General features: G+C 38.7%; 1 protein-coding gene across 1 annotated transcript in view; it reads left to right on the top strand.

Annotated features, from left to right (window-relative positions):
* LOC108717099 (rootletin) overlaps positions 1–24,109 on the top strand; it is a 110,281-nt gene that overhangs the window by 44,955 nt on the left and 41,217 nt on the right. Inside the window, exons 7-14 of the mRNA XM_018263869.2 lie at positions 956–1,121; positions 1,267–1,373; positions 2,561–2,773; positions 11,331–11,406; positions 16,858–16,947; positions 18,356–18,571; positions 19,078–19,268; positions 22,482–22,664. Coding sequence (XP_018119358.1) covers positions 956–1,121; positions 1,267–1,373; positions 2,561–2,773; positions 11,331–11,406; positions 16,858–16,947; positions 18,356–18,571; positions 19,078–19,268; positions 22,482–22,664 — 1,242 coding nt within the window. The remainder of the gene's footprint in view (positions 1–955; positions 1,122–1,266; positions 1,374–2,560; positions 2,774–11,330; positions 11,407–16,857; positions 16,948–18,355; positions 18,572–19,077; positions 19,269–22,481; positions 22,665–24,109) is intronic.

The following is a 24,109-nucleotide window of genomic DNA, read 5'->3' as shown; positions in this document are numbered from 1 at the left end:
AGGTTCTTAAATCATGTTCTAGTTTTCAAGGTTTTCATCTCTTTTTGCACATAAAGCATTTATTTAACATATACTCTAGAGTGCACCTGTTTTGTATATTAAGTGATTGAAAGCCTTTTGAAGACTATTGCCCAATTTGTGGGTTGGACTATACAGTATATTCAGGTCAGGGATTACAAAGGCAATATTTAACACCTCTCTCTAAGCAAATTATTCAGGAGCTATTGCTTTTTTCTTTGTAGTAACAATTGGTGGCAAAGAATACTATTTGGTTTAATTTATGTTTACATTTTTTTTTATAAAATTAAGTAGTGGTTATCCAATTTATGTTACGACCCCTTATTCAGATAACCCCAGGTCCCATGTACTGTAGTTCAGATAATAGATCCCATACCTGTACCTCTCATATAACACACACAAAAACAGTGGTGGGTCAAATCAATGTTTATGCTCATGAATTGTGTACTAGTGATGTGAGGGCCGGTCCGATGCTCACGGGACCAGGTCAGTCTGGTTCGGGCCGACCTTGCACCCCCATTTTCGGGTGGGTCCTGTTCGAGCCACTTTACACTGCCGACTTCTGGGTTCTGATTTTATAGCCGCGCCCCTGCTTGCCCTGCTCCCAGAAGTTGGGCACGGGCCAAGGGAGTAAGGGATATCGGGCGGGTGCTGGATATCGGGCGGGTGCGAGTCAGAAAAAACCCGACCCACACATCACTATTGTGTACCAGTGATAGGTTACTCTATATGTAATCACATGTACACTTATGCTTAGTGAAACATTTCTCAAAAATTGCTAAACTTTTGGATTGCCAGCCTTGCTTTATTCTCGATGGTTTAGTGGGATCTATTGAAACTAGCTCCAGGTATATTATGGAAATGTTTCTTGATCAAATCAATGGTTGTATAAATCTGTACTAAAAATAGGAATCCTATACTTATTTTTACCCTTTAGGAGCAGCAGCCTGGCCCAGGTGAATTTTACCTTGCGGGAGCAGATGGAGCAGCTGAAGACAAACAATGACAAACTAACTGAGGAGATAAAGCGCCTGACCTCTGACTTGCACAGATCACACGAGAACCTAGATCAGCAAGAAGCAGAGTGGCGGAAAGAGCGACAGGTTATATTGTTATATAGTTTATTTGGGTTGAAAAAAATAAGTCCATCAAGTTCAACCCCCAATACACACACACATAAACTACAATAATAAGAGTTTTGCACTCTATTATATGTCTGGCTCATATCATATTATTTGACTGTTTCAGAATTATACATCCTACTTGAGCAATGAGCACAGTGGTATCCTGACACTGTGGCGCAAGGCAGCAGCTCTTCGCAGTCAATTCCTTGATATGCGTGCAATAACTGAGAGGTAAGGCTATGATCAGCTAGACCAAAAAAGTAGCTTTTTTAGTTCACAATGTAACAATGGGCTGTTTGGGCATATCACAGGGGTTTAATGCAAAAAAACAGACAGTCACACTAAATCTTTTCTAACACTGGGCAAATTTGCATCTGGGCAGTAACCCACTACACCAGTCAATGATCAGCTTTGTTCAGCCAACTGTAGTTAAAACAACAATTGCAAATATTTTATTGTCTGACATAGGTTACTGCCCAGGTACAGATTTGCCCAGTGTTGGTATATAAGACTTAATGTTGCCTTTGCAGAAATATGGTTAAGGCATCCCTATACTCACTAACTTTTAGCGCTGGTAATGAAAAATCTATACCCGGATCACGGATATTCCCTTTTAACGGATAAAACTGGCAAAGTCTCCAGTACCTCGTTTGTAGTGGTTCATTTTGATGTTCTTTCTGTAAGTGTGATACCGATTTGGGGTAGATTATAATGTGGGAACATGGCTGAGGTGATCATGATGTGAGAAACCACACTATGACAGGATATCATACAGATGTAACTAGTCAACATTGTGTTCATTGTTCTGCATATAATACTATGGCTCCTGAAACAGGCAGCACGTTATCAGCAACTTTCTACAAGTTTATTCAGCAAGGAGCATCTAACTTAACACCAAACATCAAGATGCTGTACGAGAGAGAGAAAGAGATATAGCAGAACAGGCACCGAAAGGAAACTACTGCAGATGCAGCAAAGCGCCCTCTACAGAGCTGGCAACTCTACCCATTTTATCAGGAGTTATCAGATTTTCCTCTTTGTCCCCGTTTCCTATCACTTTTATGCATTCCAACGAATTCTGACGATCGCGGACAATTTCTAATGATTTGCAGGCAAAAATCCGGTGTGCACAGACCATTTCAGTGACGTCAGTGGAGCAAAGTCACAAACCCGGAATTATTTTGCACCGCACCTCCCCTCAATACATTACTTTTAAAAGTTGACAGCTCTGCCTCTGTATTACTCCTAGTGACATACAAATACACTACTATCAGTACATAAGTCAGTCATTACATAAAGTTAGGGCAAATACACTGTGACAGCATAGCTGGATGGGGGATAACTTGATAGAAAACTGCAGAGAGCATGACTACAGTATATTCTTAGTCATAGGTTCTTTTTTTATCATTTCTGTATAGGGGTCTTGCTGAAATGAAGACAGATATTTCCCGAAGCTCCCGCAGAATGCACACAGCCTGTCTCAACCTTGACTCCAATTTGCGATTGTCCCAGAGTGCTGCAGGGGCATCTCTGCACACCGCTCGCCTTGAGCAGCAGCTCCGGGATAAAGTGCGGCAAATGATGCAACTACAGAGTCAGTGGGATGCAGAGAAAGTAGAGCTGAATTCCAGGTACATGATCCAATGCAATACTTTTTGCTCAGCTGGTGAAAATGCTCATTAATTAAAAATGAAGGATCAGTTGATCAGTGACACACCTGGCATTTTACAGCAGTGGGATTCCTGCGATAATTTCAAAATGGAAGATGTGAACTAAAGATAATTGTATCTGGGTTTGCCACACGTGTACAACTATCACTAGAAATAAGGTTCACATTTGATGCAAAATAAGGGATTTGAGGCAATTCCTGGTGGCCAGGTATGCCATTGCCATTACTGTATCTGGTGAAGCTCAAACTTATTCTTAAAGGGAAACTGTCATGGGAGAAATGTTTTTTTCCAAAATGAATCAGTTAATAGTGCTGCTCCAGCATAATTCTGCACTGAAATCCATTTCTCAAAAGAGCAAACAGCTTTTTTTAAATTCAATTTTGAAATCTGACATGGGGCTAGACATATTGTCAATTTCCCAGCTGCCCCAAGTCATGTGACTTGTGCTCTGATAAACTTCAATCACTCTTTACTGCAAGTTAGAGTGATATCACCCCCTCCCTTTTCCCGCCAGCAGCCAAAAAAAAGAACAATGGGAAGGTAACCAGATAGCTACTCCCTAACACAAGATAACAGCTGTCTGGTAGATCTAAGAACAGCACTCAATAGTAAAAACCCATGTCCCACTGAGACACATTCAGTTACATTGAGAAGGAAAAACAGCAGCCTGCCAGAAAGCATTTCTCTCCTAAAGTGCAGGCACAAGTCACAGGACTGGGGCAGCTGGGTAATTGACAAAATGTCTAGTCCCATGTCAGATTTCAAAATTGAATATAAAAAAATCTGTTTGCTCTTTTGAAAAATGAATTTCAATGCAGAATTCTGCTGGAGTAGCACTATTAACTGGTGCGTTAAAATTTGTAGTCTTACAGAGCATTTGCTTTTTAGATGGGGTCAGTGACGCCCATTTGAAAGCTGGAAAACGTCAGAAGAAAAAAAAGCAAATGATTACAAAACTATAAAAAATAAATAATGAAAATCAATAGAAACGTTACTTAGAATTGGTCATTCTATTACATACTGAAAGTTTACTTATAGGTGAACCACCCTTTTAATATCTTTTAATCTTGTTAATCGGCACTGATATTTTAACACAGACTGTGTACAGGATCTTACTAAAACATGTAGGGAATTTTGTTTATATCGTGGACCTGTTTATATATTGTATGCAGCGCTGTCATTTTTTGCTAAATGCCAGTCTTATGTATTTTATAATATTTACTAATCTGGAATCCCTAAGAGATATTATTCCAATGAAAGCACTACTGTAGTAAGGTATTAGTGGATGTTTCTTTTTTTCTTATTTTGAAGATACAATTTATTACAATTAACTGTTATTAACTGGCTGTTGTTGCAAGACAGCACTTATATTTTAATTTGAATTCCTCATAGATGCTTAATAAATCCTGAAAATAAAAAAAAAACTTTATTGTCAATTACACAAAGAAAAAATTATATTATTTCTTCCTATGAAAACTCTGACTTTGAATTGTATGGCTCTAACATATTCATGTGGGGACATAGGAGTTAATTGACCATAGTCTCCTTTATGGGACTGTAGACTTGAAAATGCATGTAAACACTGACCAGATGAAACTGAACATGTATCCACTACATGGGCTCTTTATCACACAGACAGCACATGATCCATATCCATATTAAGGTGATTCATTAAAACAACTCTTTGGGGCCTATTTATTTAACCTCGATTTTTTTCTGGTCGATTTTTTATAGGGGAAAATTCAATTTTTAGAGGGAAAAAAATAGAATTTTTAGAGATTTATTATACAGGTATGGGATCCGTTATCTGGAAAACCGTAATCCAGAAACACGTTATCCAGAAAGCTCCTTAGACTCCTTTTTATCCAGATAATCCAAACTTTTTTCTGTAATAGTAAAACAGAAGCTTATACTTGATTCCAACTAAGGTATAATTAATCTTTCCTGGAAGTGAAACCAGACTATTGGGTTTATTTAATGTTTACAGGATTTTCTAGTAGATTTAGGGTATTAATATCCAAATTACGGAAAGATCCATTATCCGGAAAACCCCAGGTCCTGAGCATTCTGGATAACAAGTCCCATACTTGTACCCCAAAACTGCTAAAAATCTGAATCCGAAAATACTCCAGCTAAAACCTGTTTAGGTCATGTAGAAGTCAATGGCAGATGTCCCTGAAGATGTTTCTTGACATAGTGATCTATGGGGGTTTATGCGTGACAACTCCCAAATTTGAAAAATTTGTACGATTTGAATTGTTCCACGGTTTTGTCAAGCCTTTTCCCGCAGTGACATTTTTGAGCTGATTTCTTGATAAATGTCTTGTCTTGATTTGATCAATTTGAGTTTTAGTGAATACCCCCTTACAGTTCCTTACATTCAAAGAACACATGCCTGTCACGCACAACACCATTGAAGTGATAAAGCATGCAGTCCACGCGGAACTCACGCAGTCACACCCAAAACAGCCCCAACAAGCCATCATTTAAAAGCTGCCACCCCTGCTTTTAAGGGCCACAAGCACTCGACTCTTGACACTCACTAGAGGCTTACCCTACTATCTATGCTTTCTAGCTAAGCACTATGACATACACTCCAGCAGACAGGTCAGGTCAATCAACAGACAACACAAAAGTTCCCCCACAAGCAGGCAAAGGATTAAACAGACACACCTTTTCTAACTAGCAAAAAGGGTTAAAACACGTTTAACATACACACATCCCCTTGGGTAAAAGGTTTGTATAGAGCAGCAAAGACAAACTTATTAAACTATATATTTAATAATACAGAGTGGACAGCGCATAAACTATATAGAAATATAGATAGTATTACAAAATAACAAACAGAGTAGAAAACAGTAACAAAATAAAAAAGGGATAAAAATACAGAACCCTACACTACAGAAGGATCTTGTAGGATTCCTGTTCCTAGGTGGACGGAAGAAATAGCGATTTACAGCTCCCAACCCAGCTCGGTCCCCAAAGGCATGTATCTTCCCAGACCCTTGATATCTAGGTTGGGAAGAGGTAGGTCACTCCCCCTTCCAATGAGAAAGGTGAGGGCGGGTCATCGATTTGAATTTGAACCAGGCAATTCTGGAGACATTGATTTTCAACCAGCCTAAACTGCTTATGAAATCATGAATGTTGGGTAGGAAATGGAATTCTCATTTTATAGAGACCAAACACCCCAGGATTAACATATTATTCTGGCTTTATCAGAATATTGGGTAACAATGAGATGGGTCATCATAATGTTGGAGTGTTTGGACTCCTTGAGAAGCCCTAGCTATAAAGTAATTGATGGGTGAAATTATTTTTATCTGTTTTAGAAGATATTTATGTTATGGGCATAAACCAATATTAACTGTAGATCTGCCCTGAGACAGACCACTCCACTACGGCATAAGTATGATAATTGTGTTAGCTGTTTGGCCCTGTCTTGCTCTTGCAACCTTGCAGTTCCCTGCTCAGACAGCCTGTCCTCATGATCTTTTAGGGGGTATTAGTGAATTGTTCCCTACTGTGCAGGTTTTACTCAGAATGCAGATTCTAAAATACTTACTGAACTAGAAAGCCTAACCCTTTCCATGCTGGACCTCACTGTTCCGTCATAACAATGCAAATATAAAATACAGGCCTAACTAATATTTTTGGGCAGCTCCTATTTTGTTTGTTGACACCAGGGGGCAGATTTATCAAGGGTCAAATTGAAAATTAGAATTTTTGAGTTTTTAATGGTCAAAACTGTCAAATTCAACAAGGGAGCTATTCAAATTCAATTTGAGTTTTTTAAAAAAAAAATTGAATTAGATTTTCGTGATTTATCATACTTTAACCCTTTAAGAACTTGAATTCAACTATTCACCACCTAAAACCTGCTGAATTGCTGTTTAAGTCAATGGGAGAGGCCCAGGGTAAACCAATTTCTAAGACCCGAACCCGCAGCCCGCGTTCCAAACCGCAACCCGCATATTTACCCACTTTGATCCGCTATCCGACCCGGACACGCAACTGCTTTATCCCCGACCCGCAACCCGCCGACCACCATCAAACAGGAAGTGATGGTGCTGAAAACCGGAAGTGAAACCATCAAAAGTGGGCGGGACAGAAACAAGTTTTGTAAAACTTTAAAAGGAGTAAGATATAGACAATTTTATTGGTTGCCCACAGGCAAATTTGCACAGAGTTGATAAATGATCCCCAATGTAAAACTTCCATGTAAAATTGAGCAGCTTTCAACCAATCAGAAGTAAAGGTTCATGAAAACAAATGCCGGCCAAAAGAGAAATACAGGAAATTATATTAGCTTTAGGAACCACAAGATCCTTACATCTTGATTTTGCTGTTATAAACCTCGGAAACATTTTTTCAAAAAAGCTTTTAAATGGATAGACCTGCTTTTGAGCTTTTTATATATTTTTTTGTTTGAATTTTATTTACTTTTTTAGATGTGACTGTTGCCCTTTAAGAATTTTCTTTTTATTGATGTCTAAAACAAGTTTCAAGCTTAATCGCATAAATTGGTTTTGGCAACAACAGTACTAAATCTTACTAGCAATTTACTTAGGGTTGACAGAGACGTAAGCTGGAAGAATAAGGAAAGCTTAACACATTTTTCAGAAGCAGAATAAACAGATGTCTTTGTCTGTCTCAAAATCTCTAGCAACTCTTGGAATGTAGAAGACAATACAAATTGCGTATATAGTTTGATTCATTACTCAGACCCTATGCTTGCACGTCAGACATGTTTATTTAGCAAGTGACCCTAGCGCCTTACTCACAGAAGGCTAACGCTACCTTAGGTGTGTTTTAGCAGGTGTTAAGTATGTGCCTAAACATTCCTCGGGTATTTCTGCCTTGGCTACAGAGCCAAAAGTTACAAATCTTTTGGTATTCTTTTCTTAAAAGTATTCAAGAAAAAAGAACTGGGTCGAATTTTAAATTCTGGTGAGTTTTTTAAAACTCCCAAAAACTCGAAATTCAACTAATCTAAGGGGGTTCTTTATCAAGGTCCGAATTTATCTGAGTATTTCTAAGTTAGAAATCCGAGCAACTCTGATTGCCCGAATGGACCTTATTTATGAAGAATAAAGTCAGAAAAAATAGGGTCGGGCAAACTTCGAAGCTTTCCCCGAAAACTCCAAATTGTTCGTTGTTTCTGCGCAAAAAACGCAGAAATCGGTGAAAAAAAACTTTGCGCAGAAACCACAAACTCATCGGATATCGGTACAGACATCAGCGCAGACACTGGGACCTTCCCCATTGACTTATACAGGACCTTGAGAGCTTTTAGATGCCGGGGTTTCGGATTCTGAGTTTTTATACCATCGGACTTTAATAAATCACGAAAAATTCTATTTTTCTCAGAAAACCACAAATTATTCGAGGTTCGGCTATTCGGACCTTGATAACTAACCCCCTAAATGTATTAATAAAATCGAATATTCTCAGCTTGGACAGATTGAACCAACCCGAAAACTTGAATCAAATTCGATTTGAATTAGAAAAGCTGGATTTTCTTTGAAAAAAAACTTGAATGTCAGGAAGGCTGCAAACATCGCCAAATTGATCCCTGTACCTCTCCCATTGACCCATAAAGTAATTTGGCAGGTTTTAGAGAAGAGTCGAATTCGAGTTCTTAAAGGGCCAGAGTATGATAAATCTCGAAACTCTAATTCGAATTTAAAATCAAATCGAGTTTGGATAATTCACAATTCGAATTTGAATTTTTACTTCGACCCTTAATAAATCTGCCCCTATATGTATTGTATGAATTGTAACTACCCTGAGAGACATATTGATGTAATACAGGTTACTACCTTTTAGTGTGTATACTATTTTAGTTAACTCAATGAGTATACCTGCAATGATCTAGACCATTATATACCAATACAAGTATAGGATCCATTATCGTAAAATCTCTTATCCAGAAAGCTCAGAATTATGGAAAGGCTGTCTCCCATAGACTCCATTTTATAAAAATAATCCAAAATGTAAACAGTAATTTCCTTTTTCTCTGTAATAATAAAACAGTACCTTGTACTCGATCCAAACTAAAATGGAATTAATCCTTATTGGAGGAAAAATCAGCTTATTGGGTTTATTTAATGTTTAAATAATTTACTTTAGGCATGAAGTTCCAAATTACGGAAAGATCCGTTATCTGTAAAGTCCGAATTTATCTCAATAGTTTCTGCTACAAATTCCGATCAAATCCGCTCTGGTTTTTTACGCTTATTTATTATTACATTTTCCCAAAAATTTGCTTTGCGGTAAAAATCCGATTTTCAACATTTTTCATGCGATTTTCATGATTTTTTCAGAATTTTCACCGGAAAACTTCTGGGTATTGCACAAAACTCAGCGCACATCAAAAAATCATTGGGACTTCTCCAATTGACTTCAACAGGTCTGAGATTTTCAGATCCTGACTTTTCCGTCCTCTGGGTTTCAATTTTTTAAAAGTCCGATTTTATAAAAAAATATCATGAATTCTTCGTGATTTTTGCGTTTAGTAACCCCCTTATTTAGCCTAAGTATAGAGCTGGATTTTTGGTTTTAAGAAGCAATCATAAGATTGGTAATATAATTGTTACCTAGGTGGGGCAGCCTCCTATTGGTGTGGAGTTTACTAGAGGGACTGAATAGAGTTTTGGACAGGTTTGAGTTGTGTCTTGGCATGGCCTGCAGATTTTTCAATCTTCAAATGCTGGAGGGTATGTACTATAGCTCAAATTCTGTGCAGTGTTCAAGGTGGAACCATGCTGGATAAAATAGGCCCAAGAATTTGAATTACTCAAAAATCCAAAGAGCCCTACATAGGTCCAATATGAAGTATGTTCTATAGCAATTTACAACAGGCCTTTTGGCATTTGGCTTAAATGCAGGTTTTATCCAACAGAGTTTTCCCTTCAGGTTTTATTTGTGAGGGTTTGGCTTTACAAATTGGTAAGAAGTATGTGAAACGGGCTAATCTAACTTAAACTTGGGGCATAATTCATGTAAACAACAAGCACACCTGGACAGGTTATTTCAGCAAACATTGTATTCTGCCTTTAGGAAAGAGCTAAAAGCACAAAACACATAAGGCAAGATGCTTTTACGAGTTCTACAGTAAAGCTGAATTTGTTTTAACACGTTGATCCTGTATGGGAAGGCCCTATGTGTTTGTGCAGACTTCATCCTTCTTATTATAATAGTGAATAGGTGAAGGGGCTGCTGCACCTGGACCACATAGCCCAGTTAATAAGATGATTTTGCCTGCGTGATGATAACTTGTGTTACAGGGATTTAGAGAGTGGGACTTATAGAGGCACATTTATCAAGGGTCGAATTTCGAATTCCTGTGAGTTTTTAAAAATTCCCCTAAACTCCCATAAATTCGAAATTTATTAACAAGGGCTCTTATACACGGACGCTTTTGCCTGCGCTCCCCTGCGTTGCGCTTCCTTCCGTTCAGCCGCAGGGGGGTAGACGCAGTCAATTATATTGATGGGGGCTGTATTCACACAGACGCATGTAAGCGCTGAATGCAGGTGAAATGCAACATGCTGCGTCTCAACCTGCCTTTGGCACTTACATGCATCTGTGTGAGTACAGCCCCATCAAAATAATTGACTGCGTCTACTCCTGCGCTCCTCTGCGGCTGAACAGAAGAAAGCGCAATGCAGGGGAGCGCAGGCAAAAACAGCCGTGTTCAAGAGCCCCAAAATAAAAATTTTTTTAAATTTGGACAAATTGAACCAACCTAAAAACTCGAATTGAATTCCACCATCTTCCGGCACTTCTGTATTCTTCGGGTCCATTTGGCAATTTCCGTTACTTTTGGCGCATGCGCAGTTGTCGCGAACCGGAAGATTGCTCCAACTGCACAGAATACCAAAGAGTCGAAGATGTTGCCCGTGAGTTCTGCTGCGATGACTCTGCATGTGCGGGGAGGGGGGCCAGTGGGGACTTTTGGCTAAAGGGGGTTTAGTTCCAGAGTTTAAAAAACTCGAATTGAATTTGAATAACTTCCTAGTCAAAGTTAACAGTTTTGACCATAAAAAAATTTGAATTTCGAATTTGAATTTTCGATTCGACCCTTGATAAATCTGCCCCATACTGTGTTATACTGAGGTGCATTGAGTCACAGGACCCCAAATGTAGTCGACCCCAGACCCAGACTTGGCACCCTCTTGAGTCTTGCTGGTATTTTTTTCAGTGTACCATTTCTAGCATACACTATACAATGTATCCTTAGTTCTTTGCTTTTTGTTCACTAAAGGGTCGCTAAATCTAAAATACATGTCAGTCTATATAATTCAAACAAATCATTTTTAGTACTAGCAAGCCCATATGTTGCTGCACTTTGAACCCTAGAAAACTTCATGAGTTGTGACCCATAGTGATCACCGATGACAAAACACACAAAACTTTGTATCACAATGAAAGTAAGCCAAGCATGTTTAATGTTTGCCTGCCTGTCTGCTTGCCTGTATGTAAGCTAACTATGCTCTCTCCTTTGTTCTCACAGGGTCTCGGAACTGTCTTTGCAGACTGAAAAACTCATAAGAGAAAACAGTAAAAAAGAAAAGGAGAAGCAAATTCTAGTAAGTCAGATTCTTTTATTTCTTATTTGCACTTGTCCTCTCCAACTGCATCGTTGCAGTCACTGGAAGGCACATCACATACATATACCAGTTCATCGTGATATCGGCACACATGTCAGGTACAGATCTGCATCTCCATATTGTTCTGCAAAGTAGATGAACTGGCCCAAGGATTTATTACTCATAACATGGGATCTTGTTTGGTTTTCAGTGTTCTGTGTCTATCCCTGGATCATTCTTCCCCTATATAGATATGGGCATACATATTTATATATATTTTTATTTGCATAAAATACTCACTATCTGAGAGGCCTCCCTGTAATTCAGAGTTTCATACAGTATTATGCATGTTGTATACAACTTGCTAAATCAAAAGCAGTTTTACAAATACAGACCAAGTTTACATTCTGCATGTATGGAAATATTTTACTTTTTTTCCTTACAAAAGCTCATTCTTTTAAATGTAATCAAATAACGTGTAAAGGCCCCAGATCCTCAAAAAAAAAAGCTTCCTGCTTGAGCACTATGTTTGCCATGATGCAAAGTTAGCCACAAGCAGATGCGTTAGCAGGATTCAGATATGATGGTCAGGGTCGGACTGGGCTAGTGGGACACTGGGAAAAAACCTGGTGGACCCCACCAGCCAAACCCACTCCCTATAGCCATCAGCTCCTGGCCTCCAGCACTCCTTTTTCACCCCTTCCCATCGCAATTAGAAATGATGCTCAAAAAGGGACGTGCTGGAGGCGGGGTTTTAAGGAGGACAAAGGGGGATTTGCTGAGGGTGGGGGGCCCTGATGTGGCAGCCCTGGTGGGCCCAGACTCCCCCCCCCACTCCGACGCTGATGATGGTGTCTGATTGATGTACTCTCTATCACATTATTTTGTGCCCTCTTAATAATGCAGAATATTGCGCTTGCTGCACCAGAAACATATCTTTTGTGTGAAAGGTTTATTATGTAGAATGCTATTTCATATGCTGCCTCTATCCCTTCATCTGTTGTATAAATTGCTTTTTCATATCTGGTGTCTTTTGAAGCAGATCATTAAACATCACCCTGTCAGCTGCCTCCAGGTGTTTTTATGGAGTCTACTGAAACATCTATTTATCCATTTAATACAAACAATAGTTATGCGTGGCTACATACGGAGCCATATTTTCTATCAAGTCCCATGAAACCTCCAGTGGGAGTTTAAATAGAGAAAACTAGATTGTTTAAGAAAGTGAGTACTTTATCTTAACTTCTTGGTACCTTACCAAAATATTTTGTCACACCTTACAGTATTACACAGTTGGGAATTTCAGTTAACACTGTCACTTGCAAACACATCATAAAACAGCTATAAATCTGCTGAAATGAGTGAACCAAGATATGCAGTATACAATTAGGTCACTCGCAACCAGCATCTTTTTCCAGGTGAAGTACTGAGGTGTGATCTGTGCAGGGTACAGTCACAGTGTATTTTACACACCTTTAGTTACAGAGACTTATACCTAAAAAAAAGAATTTACAGCATTGTTAGATACACATATCTTTTATAATGAGGTTATTGTCCTCGGATAGAAAAAGGAAAGGGACTTCTGTATATGTAAATTATTTGCACAGCAGGGAGACTCCACCAAATGGATTTCACTGCCAAGGCATGTGGTGTTGTGTGATGCTTTACCTTTTAAAGACTGTTAAAGGATATTTTTTGGAACAAAAGTCTATAAAAAAAAAAAATTATGACTTTGATGGTAATATTTAATATATCATGTTTGGAAAAGAAATACATTTCCTTTCCCCTAAACTATGTAAGAAAAAAACAGGAAGTGGTTAACTCCCTCTCTCCCAGGCACTTTTGATTTTGCAGCATCTGGAAGAAGCAGCCTGGAAGCATGGAATCTATGACACTGACAGTGAACTATTTGACATTCAATGCCATAGACAGGCCTGGATTTACATAGTGGGATCCCCTAGGCCCACTGCCGTTCATTGCCCCTGTCTCCTCCCCTTTATTCGTGTAAATCATCTGGACCGAAGCAATGGGGATTGGCACATGGGAATATAAAAAATGATTGTATCTCCAGCGCATCCCCAGTGTTTTTGAACCAATGTGGGTGTGGTTGGACAGCATGCCGCCCCCCTAAAATCCTGCTGCCCTAGGCCTTTCGGTGGCCTTAGGTGGCCTTTCGACAAATCCGGGCCTGGCTATAGATTCTACGTTCTGTGGCAGGCAAGTGATAAAACGATGGGGTTTGATGTTTTTTTGTCTCGTACAAATAATGCCCTTGGTAGGGGTTTGGATTCAGTATTCGTACAGATCCAATGCGTCGGATTCAGGATTTGACTGAATCCAGAATCACTAGGTTCAGTGCATCCCTAAATTAAATTGACTACTTCAAGACAAATACAGTGGAGTCCATTAGAGGCACTAAACATTGCAATACAAACTTAAATATTTTGACACGTCTGTGTGCACTGAATTATTTTATGTAAAGTAAAAGAAAAGTAAAGCTAAAGGGATTTTGTGTAACCGGAAAACATGTTTTTTTCAAAGCACATCAGTTAATAGTGCTGCTCCAGCTGAATCCTGCACTGACATTTATTTTTCAAAAGAGCAAACAGATTTTTCAATATTTAATTTTGACATGGGGCTTTATATGTTATTAGTTTCCCAGGTGCCCTCAATCATGTGACTTGTGCTCTGATAAATTTAAGATAAGTTACTCTTTTCTGTGGCACTGCAAGTTGGAGTGATATCACCTCCTTCCTTTCCCCCTATCAGCCTATCAGCAGAACACTGGGAATGCAACAAGGTAACAACTCCCTTACCCCTGCATTGCTAAAATACTCCCTTGCCCCAACTAGTTGGTAGATATGAGAACAGCACTCAATAGTAAAAATCCAAGTCCAGTTAACCCAAGTCGCGACTCCTTCAGTTACATAAAGTAGGGGAAACAATGGCTTATCTCAAAGCAGTTGCATTGTAAATTGCTGGATCAGGCACAGTGACCTAAGATGGCTGCCTACATACCAATATTTCAACAACAAAAAATACATTTGTCTGTAGGCAGGTCTGGCTTGGGGGACCCACTGTGTTTTTACCTGGTGTCCCACCAGCCCAGTACGACCCTGGTTGACTGTTTACCCTATACAGTCCAGTGCCAATATTCAATAAGATTGCCTGAGTCTGGAAATCTGTTAGTAGCAGCACAGTACTATGAACAGAGGTAAGCCAGTATTGTCTAATATTAGTGAAATGGTCAACTATATTGGGCATTGTTAGGATGGACATTTTGAAACTGGCAAGATTACAGCAGTTTGTACTTATTATTGTAAAGTCACAGACACATGTGTGTTTATATATTTTTATATATAAAACAGAACTTCTTTAGGGACAAACCATGGTAAAAGCAATTAATGTTTTATAATCTGAAACTTGGGTACAAACATTTGTCTTTTATCCAAAGCTAAAGCTACTGAAGCTGAAGCACTGGCATGGTGTACAGTAGCTGCATTAATTGGAGCTAAGTAGTAAATGATTCTGGGGGCAAGAGGATCAAAGTAGGAGGAAATTAGCACTGCTACACATAGCTCCAGAAAGACTTTTGCCAGCTATTTGCAGTGGTGGAAGTAGGGACATTGCAAATGGACTGGCCCTTTACCAGAGAACCTGACATTCAAGGTACACTTTCCCAACAATGAGATGTAGACAGTGCTAAATGTTGTACCTGCTTAGTCCTTTGTTGGAAATAAGAAAGGGCTGATGGTTTAGTCCTTGGATGGGGCCCTCTAGGGCCTGGTCCCACCTGGAGATTTACTGGTATTCTGGCAAGCCAGTCCAACCTTGATCACATATGCGACTCTGATGTTTTACTATTTTCATGGGATCAGCAGTGTTCATAGTTATTACTAAATTCATACATGGTTGTGTGAAAGTGCCATCTACTAACATTTCGAGCAGAAGTAGAAGTAGCAGATGTAATGGTGGCAATCCAGTTAAAAGGAAAACTATACCCCCCCCCAATAATGTAGGTCTCCATAAAAAGATATTGCATAAAACAGCTCATGTGTAAAACCCTGCTTCATGTAAAGAAACCATTTTCATAATAATATACTTTTCTATTAGTATGTGCCATTGGGTAATCACAAATAGAAAATTGCCATTTTAAAAAATAAGGACCGCCCCCTTGGATCGTACGATTCACGGTGCACACAAACAAAGCAAACAAAGTATACTTGTTAGGTCACATGAGCCAATTAACAGACAGAGTTGTGTCTTTTGCTTCCACACTTCTTCCTGTTACAGTTAGAGCTGTAGTATTTCTGGTCAGGTTATCTCTGAGGCAGCACACAGACCATCACAATATGGTGGTTCAAGGCAAGAGGTGTAAAAGGTAAAAGGGCAATATTTGCTTAAAGGAACAGTAACATCAAAAAATAAAAGTGTTTTAAAGTAATGAAAATATAATGCAGTGTTGCCCTGCACTGGTAAACTGCTGTGTTTGCTTAAGAAACGCTACTATTGTTTATATAAATAAACTGCTGTGTAGCAATGTGGGCAGCCATTCAAAGGAGAAAAAGCTCAAGTTACATAGCAAATAAGCTCTGTCTGTCTAATGGTGTTATCTGTTATCCATTAGTTAACCTGTGCCATATAGCTGTTTTTCAATTTCCGCCATTGCTCCACAGCAGCTTGTTTATATGAACTATAGTAGTGTTTCTGAAGCAAACAGATCAGTTTTACCAGTGTACCACTTACATTTTTTGGTGTTACTTTTCCTTTAAATATATGTACCAGTTTGGTAAGATTCTTTAATATGCCATTTAATATTATATAAATCTGTTGCTTAAGTATTCATTTTGGGGGTATAGTTTTCCTCTAACAGTGACTATAATGGAACATTTATAACTTCATAATGTAGTTCACATTCTATTTGCAGGGAATCAGTTCTTATAGGCTATTGCATACTATAAGTAGAACTGCACAATGACATTTAAGTCAAGTGAAGCCATTCTTTGTTACACAACATATGGCATTTTTCTAGTAATAGTTGCAATTTACTCTCTCTGGCATTCATTCGCAATCTGGGGAGTACACTTCCAGGGTGGGTTTACTCAGGGCTGGAGACCCTTGCTTTTATTTCTTTTATGTTTTCTGTGTCATACCTGGAATAAGTCTAAAAAGGCAACATGTGGTATATTTGTCAGAGAAACAGCTAGGCAGGAATGAAATGTAAAGAGAGGAAAAAGAACGACCCATATGTTTGCACCCTCCCTTGCGTCCGAAAGCTCATATATATATACAATGAATGAGGAATGTTTTGTTTGTTTTCCTGCTTTATGTTATTTCTTTAGTACTTTTCAAAAGCCAAAATCTGAGCTCAGTGACTTTACTAGGGTAAAATATATGTATAAACGGGTTATATTTTCTGTTTGCTTGCACTGATGTATTTTCATTTCACAGGAGAACAGTGGGTGCGATACTTTGCAAGAGCTGGAAGGTGTCAGGGAAGAGTGTGACTCACTGCAGCAAGTACTGAGCAACATCACTCAGGTACTCACCCAGCAGCATCTGTATCATCATTCTAAATTGCCCTATCAGCCCCTCAGCTCTTTCTAACACCCCCTTCACATGAACCATTCCCCAGTGCCATTTGTCATCATTTAGCCCAGTGCTTTGCAACATCTTTATACAATATACTGCATGTTCTAGTTATAAACAAAAGTCTTTAGATCCATAGGAGACAATGAGAGCCATTTCAATCTGCACAATTGTTTGCAGGGGGGTCTGGAGTATTCAAGTTGCGTCCATTCCTTAAGGACAGCACCCATCAAATTGTTCTTCTAGTTGAAAATCACAGATAGTTTAAAGATCTGGGTGTTTCACCTAAAAAAGTGTGGCACAGATCCTTCTCCTTTACAATTTTAATAGTAATAATAATTAGGTGACTTTTATGTAATAGTGCCAAATAATCAAGCCAGTGTGTCGCCAACAGTGGTATAATATATTCAATACAAATGTTAACAACAGACACTTACCAAACTTCAATAATTTTCAAATAATATTGACCTTTTTCATTACCACAGAGAAAGACTTCAAAGCCCAAGAAGAAATGCTGTCCTGGAAAATGAATGTTTTTCTTGCTTGTAGATTCTTAACTTTTAGCACACATCATTGTATGTAACTCTTTGGCCCTCAAACAAGAATGATGTTTCTTGCCAGCTTGCTACAAACTCACTACTGCCAGTCTGTCCATACAATTCATAGTTAAAATTCTAATGCATGACGCCATCTCCTTACACACCCCTTGTCGCAAGATTACAAGAGAATATATCACCAGATCAAAGCATATACCAACCTCCCCTTGAGCATACAACATATAGTCTCACCATTTATGGTGAGATCAAGCTAACCTGTGTTCTTCCTTTGCTATTCCTTAATATAACTCCTTCTAGATCAGGGCTGTCCAGCTGCAGGGCCGCGGCCAGATGGGGTCCTCCAATAGATTTTATGGCATACACATGCCTAAGATATCCAAAAATCTCTTTGTGCATCATTGTTTTCTAACAATCACCACACAAATGTGAAATAGCAGATAATTGTCCCAATCTTAGAAAATCTTGGACTGTGCTGTTCTAGATGACTATAAACCTATCATTATTGCTTTCATTGAACTTACAATTCCTTCTGTTCTCTTGAACTCAGCAGATAACAGTTAATAGCCATCTACATAAGAGCTGCCTTACTGTTGTACAGTGTATTGCTAAACACTCAAATACCCTTTCCATTATGATCGATTAAATCTAATTGTTACTTTTCACTTTTTCATCTCACCGTCTTTTCACTTATTATTTTATTGAAATATAGGTAATTTTTCAATACTTGCAATTTCAGCTTTTTAGTTATTTACTCTTTGTGGTTTTAATTTTATAACTAAAATACTAAAATGCTTTCTCCATAGATGTGTCAAACTGATGGGAGCCCAGATCCAACATGTGTTGAGAACACAGAAATATCTACTACAGATGAAATGAGACCGTCTGTCAACCCCTTCTATGTTTTCAGCTCTTCCCCAATTCGCCGAAGGTCTCCCACACGTATGCGCTCCCCTCAGCGCTCAGAGCTGGCACTGAAGGCAGTTCAGAATGTTCTGCAGCGATACCAAGACAGAGAAAAGGTGAAACATTTGTTTGAGAGCTGCAGACTGTGCTAACAGCCAGTCTCCACTAAATATACAAATTTCCATTTCCACTTCTCATCACCCCTTTACTCTTTTTCTGTTAACCACCCTTCTAAATGTGTACGTATTATTCTATTGACTTTCAAAATGATGTTTTGTTGTTGAAAAAATCATTAGAGCAGTTCCTAGTTTCAAAGACAAGGTCAAGTGAATCCAGATCTGTAGTAATAACACAGCTGCTGCTATAGACAAGCAATAGTGAGGAGAAGCAAGAGAGATGGTTATTATTATGGGGAGCAGTGTTTGTACAGTGCAGAAAGTTAAAACATGCAGTCTTATAATCAACGTGATGTGCTAGCAAAATGGCTTCATTTGGTGACCATCTTCCAAGCAGTTAATGCTCTAGATTGAGATACGTTATCTCAGTAAAACATCTGCAGATCAGTCGGCACACTTACAATTACCAAGGACCAATATGTAACTCATGGCGTATGTTTGGGTAGGAGCTACACTCTGAGCTTGCAGCAGCACGGGATTCACTGGAGCAAACTAGGAAGCAGCAGGAGGAGAATCAGCAGATATCAGAGGCATACACTGAGGAACTGAAAAAGGAGAACAAGGAGATTAATACCATGCTGGAAAGTGTAAAACAAGAATTGCAGAAATGCCAAAACAGCATAGAAGAGCTGAACAGGTAAGGGAGGGCGAGAGATTATGCTTGGTGTTTTTGTTGTCCTGGAATTACCTCAAAATGGGGGGAAAGGGGCATATAGCTGAAAAAGATACAGATGACTGTTTCTCAAACTGAAGCCAGTAATACTTATGAAGGCCATTTGCATTACTGGTGAGGCTTATTTTTCACACACAGCTCCCGAGTTAAGTTGGGTGGGTCCACAAGATTTATTTGTTTTCCAACATAAAACATTGCACTGGTTATGCATTATTCTGTGCATGGTTGGACTGGCCTACCAGAATACCAGAGGATCTCCCAGTAGGAGATTTAATAGCTGTGTATTTAATAGCTGACACTGTAATTGGTAGTTTTATCTTTAGTCTATGCTTTAGATCAGTGATTCCTAGAGTGTGGGGCTGGGCCCCAGGGTGCTTTTAAGCAGTTGCAGAGGGGCTCCTCCTAAAAGGCAAGCTGGGTGAGTTTTGGGGAGAATTCCTACCTGTTCTTCTTGAACAAGTAAACCAAGCTTGAAGCTCAATTAGTGTGTGATTTGAGGTGACAACTTACTTGCTGCTCGAGATGGAACTATGGCTGAATGCCTAATACACTGATGTATTCCTAGATCTCTAACACTGATTTGGGCCCTGGGGGAACTTGAATAGAATAACACTACTTCTCTAGAATCAGTCAGGGAGTCTCTAGAACAGGGGTCCCCAACCTTTTTACCCTTGAGCTACATTTAAATATAAAAAAGTTGGAGAGCAACACAGGCATGAAAAAATGTTTAGAGGCGTGCCCAGTAAGGGCTTTAATTGGTTATTTGGTAGCCCCTGTGTGGACTGACAGACTACAGGTGGGTCTGTTTGGCAGTACACATGGTCTTTATGCCTCCAAAACTTTTTTTCATGTCAAATTTAAAAAAATGATCACCTGCTTTGAGGCCAATGGGCACAACATGATGCTCGCAAGCCACAGGTTGGGGATCACTTCTCTAGAAGAAAGTCAGGGAGCAGGTTCACTTTGGTTACCATGGGTGAATGATCAGTCTTGGAGCAAGATATGAGAAATGGAATACATAGTAACATACACAATAGGCATGAATAACCTGAAACATATATATGTTTCATCTGTGATGCCTCATCTGGAGTATGCATGCAGTTTTGGACTCCAGTCCTTAAGATGGATATAAATGAGCTGGAGAGAGAGCAGAGACGTGCAACTAAACTGGTTAGAGGGACGGAAGACTTAAATTATGAGGGGAGACTGTCAAGGTTGGGGTTGTTTTCTCTGGAAAAAAGGCGCCTGTGAGGGGACATGATTACACTTTACAAGTACATAAGAGGACATTATAGACAAATAGCAGGGGACCTTTTTACCCATAAAGAGGATCACCGTACCAGAGGCCACCCCTTTAGACTAGAAGAAAAGAACTTTCATTTGAAGCAACGTAGGGGGTTCCTCACAGTCAGGACAGTGAGGTTGTGGAATGCACTGCCGGGTGATGTTGTGATGGCTGATTCAGTTAATGACTTCAAGAATGGCTTGGATGATTTTTTGGACAGGCATAATATCAAAGGCTATTGTGATACTAAACTCTATAGTTAGCAAAGGATGGGTGTATGTATAGATGCTGGGTTTTCATTTGGAGGGGTTGAACTTGATGGACTTAGTCTTTTTTCAACCCGATTTAACTATGTAACTATATATATAAATATATATATATATATATATATATATATATATATATATATATATATACTTAGTTGTATCATTAGATATAAATGATGTGATTTGTCACATAAAACCTTGTGTATTATTAAAAAAACTACCAACTCTAGAAAGTCACCTTGAAGTTCCAAGACCTACATAAAAGCTTACAACCACCAGAAAGGTCATTGGTGACCTGGTTACAATAGGCAAGTTCATTATCCCCTATATATTAACACGTACTAGGAAGAACGTGACTTTATTTTAACAACTTTGTTGCCTTTAGTTGCTATTACTGTCCATGTGCTTAGCCATTTTATCCACTTCATTAAAATAGTGTAATTGTAAAGTTTCCTTTTTCTAGAATGCAATCAAGAATGGGTATTTTTTTTCTGTAAGCTATAGCTCTTAAAACAGTGCTTATATTTCAAAAGAATTGTAATAAATGTGATCTTTTGGCAATGTCTGCATTTATGGTGTGATGTCTTATGTCTATTTGAAGCAGTGTTCCAATATAACTGCAAAAGTGTGCGTGGAAATTATTTTTAAAGCCTATAAAATGCACAGGAAGTCCATTAACTAGATAGGCAGGCTTTTAGATTGACTGCAGTTAATACATACAAATGGGGATATTTTTGCCTGAAATGTATCTGTAAAACTGATTAGTGATAGTGATTGACAAACAGACATAAATGACCCCCACCACCCTGTTCTTCTTCATTTCTGTTCCAATGCAAAAGACTCAAGGCAGGATTTATCCTAGCATTATAGTGGATTTGGAGTGTTAAGAAAAACTAAATAAAGTAAAGAATGCCAGATTTATATTTTGAAATAACATTTCATTAAAACTGGCACACTTATAAAACCAGAAACAGCAAGTATTATTTAAGGCTCTGTTTAGAGCTGAATAGGATTATAACAAGTCCTTTAAAAACAGCATTGTGTTTTTACAGCTGTGTGACACTCCGTGAGCTTGTCAGTGCACACATAATTGCTGCTAGTTCTCGAAACAGCGCAAGAAGTGCATTTGGTGAGTCTTTACACTCCCAGTATTACAAAAAGTGCTCGGGGGAGAGGCATCAGCATTCAGAAAATAAGTGTGAGGCCTACATAAGGTAGATGGGCAGATCATTTTAGCTAGGTGTGCACTCAACTGAAAATCAGCCCTTTTAGACTGTTGCAAATATTGTTCATTGTCTGCATGTAGATGCTACAAACTCTATTGCTCAACTGAGGCAGGAACAGTCAACTTCCCATACCTCTGAGAGAAGAGCTATCCCCCATCTTAAATTATGCTCAATGTATTTATTTCCCTCTACTTTGGAATTTTTGATAGAAGTAATTTTTGCTATTACTGTCCATGTGCTTAGTGTCATTTTAAATGAAGCCTTTTTGTTTGTTTTCAGGTAATATTTAGTCGCTGATTCATTTATTTCGCCAAAAATTGAGTAGATAGGAGAAACAGACTGCCTGGTGAAGCATAACTTAAATACAGGGTAATCTATGATTGTGTATACCTGTTTACAGGGAGAAGGAGGATATGGAAGAATCCTTGCACACAATTAAGCAGAAAGCCGAGGGTTCTCTGCTGGAAACTGAAAGACTGAAGGCCGTCAATGGAGAGTTACTCCGACAGAGGGAGACCTTGGAAGAGCAGAAGGAGGAACTGAATAGGGAGAGAGATCGCAATCAAAAGGAACTAGAGAGAGGGTGAGTGCCAGGAATGCTATCATAATCCTTCATCAGCAATATTAATGTTAGGTTTATGATAGCTCCTTCAAAAAGCATTGCAATGCAGAAGCTGTCAGTCATTTACATCTTGAATAAAATCCATAAAATTGCTTCGGTGTACCTATTGACTGTTATCACATGTGAATTATGCTTAAAGACCACCCATGGCTTCCTTATTCATAACTTCAAGCTAATAAAACATACTTCTTTATGTTAAAAGGATCAGCACCTATGACTTTATCAACACCTTAGTAATTAGTTATAACATTATTAAATTATACCTCTATTCGAAGCAACAGAAACTATGTTTAAAAGCTTAATAGCAATAAGGGATAGACTGATACAATACAAGGTGTTCCATCAACTATATATCACCCCGCTTAAACTAAAGGCAATGGGTAAGAAGGACAATGACTCCTGCCCCAGATGTGGAACTCCAGAAGCCAACTTTCTACACATGACCTGGTCTTGCCCAATAATAAATGCTTACTGGTCGCAAGTAATGGCTTCGCTAGCGAACACACTGGAGTTCCCACATATACTCTCCCCCACTGTATGTCTCCTGGGTGTAGTGGAACACCTTGTACCCACTGTATGTGCAAGATTAAGGTTTAGAGCGTTAATATTCTATGCTAAGAAATGTGTGATTATGCACTGGATGGGACCTACCCCTCCCACAAAGGACTCCTGGATTAACCTAGTTAATTCAACTATACCCAAAATAAAGCTTACTCATGAACCAAGAGGCACAGCAAATAAATGTCAAAAGATATGGAGTCCTTGGTGGGAAATGGGCCTGGGCGTGCAACCCAGAAATGATCATGCAACCGGTTAATACATATGCTTACATGGTACCCGTAATGACTTCTGATGTTAATTAAACCTCAATCTAAGCTGCAACATTTGAAAGCAAATAATTCAGGACCAGTGTCACATGTTTCAACTGTACACATGTTTATTGATATATTACTATAATTTTTTCTTTTTTGTAATGTTTATTAAAGCAAATAAAACATAACCTTTAAAAAAAAAAATTATACCTCTATTAAGGATTGGATCAAAACCCTTGCCCAATGTCGTACATCTTACTGTATTGGACCTTGGAGTGTGTTCTGTAATTTAAACTCTTCCTCCTATAGCATTACTATAGCATTGTATAATTACTATTCCTTCTCCCAGTAGTAGCTTTTTATAAAGCAGAAATAGCATTCTAGGTGAACACAAGAGGTTATTGTGTGTATAAGTACAACATAGGAGTTTAACCTAACTTCTTGCAGAATAACTGTTAAAATATGAAATATACAGGAGTGTCCCTCCTACCCCTTTGTATATTAACCTTGAATGTACCATGGCACATTTGCAAAGCCTTAAAGGAATAGTTCAGTTTAAAAATGCAAACTGGGTAAATAGATAGACTGTGCAGA

The sequence above is a fragment of the Xenopus laevis genome, chromosome 5L (genome assembly GCF_017654675.1).
Source record: "Xenopus laevis strain J_2021 chromosome 5L, Xenopus_laevis_v10.1, whole genome shotgun sequence".
NCBI classification, from domain to species: domain Eukaryota; kingdom Metazoa; phylum Chordata; class Amphibia; order Anura; family Pipidae; genus Xenopus; species Xenopus laevis.
Note: the sequence above shows the minus strand (reverse complement) of the source record. Positions and strands in the feature narration are given on the sequence as shown.